The sequence below is a fragment of the Dipodomys ordii genome, unplaced genomic scaffold (assembly GCF_000151885.1).
Source record: "Dipodomys ordii isolate 6190 unplaced genomic scaffold, Dord_2.0 Scaffold9, whole genome shotgun sequence".
NCBI lineage: Eukaryota > Metazoa > Chordata > Mammalia > Rodentia > Heteromyidae > Dipodomys > Dipodomys ordii.
In genome coordinates this window covers 12,616,500-12,619,732 of record NW_012267225.1, presented here as the reverse complement: position 1 = coordinate 12,619,732, position 3,233 = coordinate 12,616,500, and the positions used below count along the sequence as shown (strand labels likewise).

The following is a 3,233-nucleotide window of genomic DNA, read 5'->3' as shown; positions in this document are numbered from 1 at the left end:
TAATATCAAATTAATTAGGAAATGATTTAGTCTTTCTCTTTTGGAATCAGATAATAAAAATTAGGTGAAATGTCTCATTTTATAGCAAAATGTAACATTTTTGGTTACATTTCAGTTATCATACTACAAATCCTGTCACTCCTTACACATATTCTTCTCTATTCTCTTATCTGAAGAAAAATTTTAGAACAGCACACTTAAGTATTAGTAAGACTTTTCAATTAAAGCAACTTTAGCAAATTATCTTTCTTACTACTTCTGTCTCCCTTGCTATATGCTATTTCTCATAAACATTATTTGTATTTAGTAAATCAGTGTTGCTATTTAAACTTACCCAAACTTTACTATCTTCAAGACCCTTGCCTTCTCCATGAACCTTTGCATTGAGAAATACTTAGTGAGGAAAGCTTGGAACTGAGTCCCTCCCTCCAGTTCACTTCAGTCTGCTCAAAGATTAGAGGCTGGAATCCACTGCAGGTTTTTCTCACACATGTCTCTTTATCTTCAGTGCTGCTAGCCCATGCTGGGATGTTAAGTTGGCAAGGCAACTTAAAAACCTACATTGGAACACTTACTCCCTCCTAGTATTCTGAGATTTCTTACAGCATGTAGACTGGGTTTCAAGAGCAAGAACTATGCTACAGATAGCTTTTCTCTTTCTTTCTCTTTTTTTTGTTGAAAGTCATGGGAAATCACTTTTTATCACAAAGCAGTTATTATAATGTATGTTAAAGGTTGGCTTATATTATATGTGTTAATAGAAGCACGTGTTAACTTCTTCCCACAAGGATTTTATTTACATCCCACTGGAAACAACCCTTGTCACTACTCAGTATTTATCAGCTTTCTCAGTTACTATGACAGCAGGTACAGGTGTAAGCACAAGATGCTACTATCACTATGAAATATAATCTCAAGTACAGTTTCTCCCCAAATGAAGAATAAAGAAGCAAGAGACAAGTTAATCCATCATTGGCACACACAACATTGTGTTAAACTTGTAGAAACAGTGACAATTCACAGAGAAAATGGAAGGCATCCATGGTGATACTGACCTTGTCATCAGCACAAGACTCAATCTCTGTGGATCTTTGACGTACTCTATTGGCTCTTTATTCCATCTTCTTTCCCTAAGAAATTACCTTTGTTTACAGCTGAATACTTTCTAGCCTTTTGCTTCCCTGTGGACCTTCCATGGTTTAATGTTAACTGTCATAGTTGTTTAGGAGTCAAGAAAGCTCTTATTTTAAAACCCCACCACAAAGTAATTAATCACCTTAAGTGGAAGGAAACCCTTTGAATTTTAAATGTGGAATTCTGGCTACTTGATATGATACAATATGCCTACAACTACAAACTCTCTATAATTTACAGTAATTTTGTAGATATGATAAGCCATGCTAATGAATACATAGAACCAGTGCATAAATCAAATTATTTTATATTTTATAACAAAATATATCCTAGGAACAAATCCTAGAAACTGAACTCATAGTGTCTTCTCAGACTTGGGAGCATGAGACACACTGTGACTGGTACCATTTAATAAGCTGAAAAAAGTCATTTTGTGATGTTCTTACTTTGATTGTAGTGCTTTCTTATTTTCAGGAGAAAAGACTTAAAAAGTAGCAAAATATTTGAGAAGGGAATTTTCATCATTCAGTTCTAAGTAGTATTCTTGTGCTATTTTCTCAGCCGTCCACGTTTCTGGATAAAGTTTATGATTATTGAGAAGTGTCAGTGCTTCTACAATGGAAATTTTACCTTTACGAATGCTGGTGACATTCATTTCTGAGTGATGGTCTTTCGGCATCCTGAACTCCTTTGGCACTGGCTTTGGTTGAACATTTTTTACCTTCAGGGAAGACACAGGATCTCTGGAATCAACGTATATATCTTTCAAAAATGAGAGCAGCTTGTTATCCTTATTAGTAACTTCTCGTTCAATTTCTGGATGATGGCTTGTCTGCTCCACAAGGAGCTTCTTGTTGGAAGGGTGTTTGGGAGCCGAGGAGGGCTTCCTCTTGCTGATGTCCCGTTCTGCCCGGTTCTCCAGGTTAAAATTCCTGAGGGCACGGAACACCGAAGCCCCCCATCTCTTCCGAGCATGGTGACCTCGCAGCTGTCATATTTTTTACTTTCCTATTTCTCTTTTAATCCAAATTAAGAAGTGTTTTCATTACATTTTTTGTAAAGGATATTTTTGCAAATAAGGGAAACCGTGGGACCTAAATTTCTTTGGGACTGAGTAACTTCACTTAATATGATTTTTTCCAAGTCTTTCCATTTTCTAACAAATGGGGAGGTAAAGTGTCATTCTTTCTGATGGAGCATAGAATCCTACAGTCTATATATACAACATTTTCTTGATCCATTCATCTACTGAGGGGCATCTGGGTTGATTCATATCTTAGCTATGGTGAATAAAGTTGCAATAAACATAGTTGTGCTGGTAGCTTTAGTATGGCCTTGTTTGTGATCACTTGGGTAAATGCCCAGAAATGGGATTGCTGGGTCATAGGGAAGCTCTATGTGGAGTCTTTTGAGGAGCCTTCATACTGCTTTCCAGAGTGGTTGAACAAGTTTACACTCCCACCAACTATGCAGTAGGGTTCCCTTTGGCCACATCCCTTCCAGCATCTGTTGTTATTAGAGTTCTTCATTCTAGCCATTCTAACTGGGGTGAGGTGGAATCTCAATGTTGTTTTGATTTGCATTTCTTTTATGGCCAGAGAAGTTGAGCATTTCTTCATGTGTCTACGGCCATTCTTATTTCCTCTTATCAGATGAGCTGAAAAGCTCAAAAACCATTTACAAATGACCATATAAGTTGATGCTAAAGGAAATGAACCCCAAGATATGGCCACAAGAGGTCTGTCTTTATTATTATTATTTTTTGTCAGTCATGGGGCTTGAACACTGGGCTTGGGCGCTATCCCTCAGCTCTTCAGCTCAAGGCAAGTGCTCTACCACTTGTGCCACAGCACCACTTTTGGTTTTCTAGTGGTTTTATTGGAGACAAGAGTCTCATGGCCTTCATGCCTGGGTTGGCTTTGAACGGTGAACCTCAGATCTCAGCCTCCTGAGTAGCTAGGATTACAAATGCCTGGCTTGTTATTGTTTTTTTTAATTTAATTTAATTTTATTTGTGAACATACTGTACAGAGGGGTTACAATTACATGGGCAGGATAATGCGTACATTTCTTACCAAGCATTGCATCCTCCTCCTTTA

General features: G+C 37.6%; 1 protein-coding gene across 1 annotated transcript in view; it reads right to left on the bottom strand.

Moving 5' to 3' along the window:
* Window positions 1-1,618: 1,618 nt before the first annotated feature.
* LOC105980391 (NADH dehydrogenase [ubiquinone] 1 alpha subcomplex assembly factor 4-like) overlaps window positions 1,619-3,233 on the bottom strand; it is a 10,273-nt gene continuing 8,658 nt past the window's right edge. The window contains exon 2 of the mRNA XM_013009239.1: window positions 1,619-2,122. Within this exon, the coding sequence (XP_012864693.1) occupies window positions 1,619-2,122 (504 nt within the window). The remainder of the gene's footprint in view (window positions 2,123-3,233) is intronic.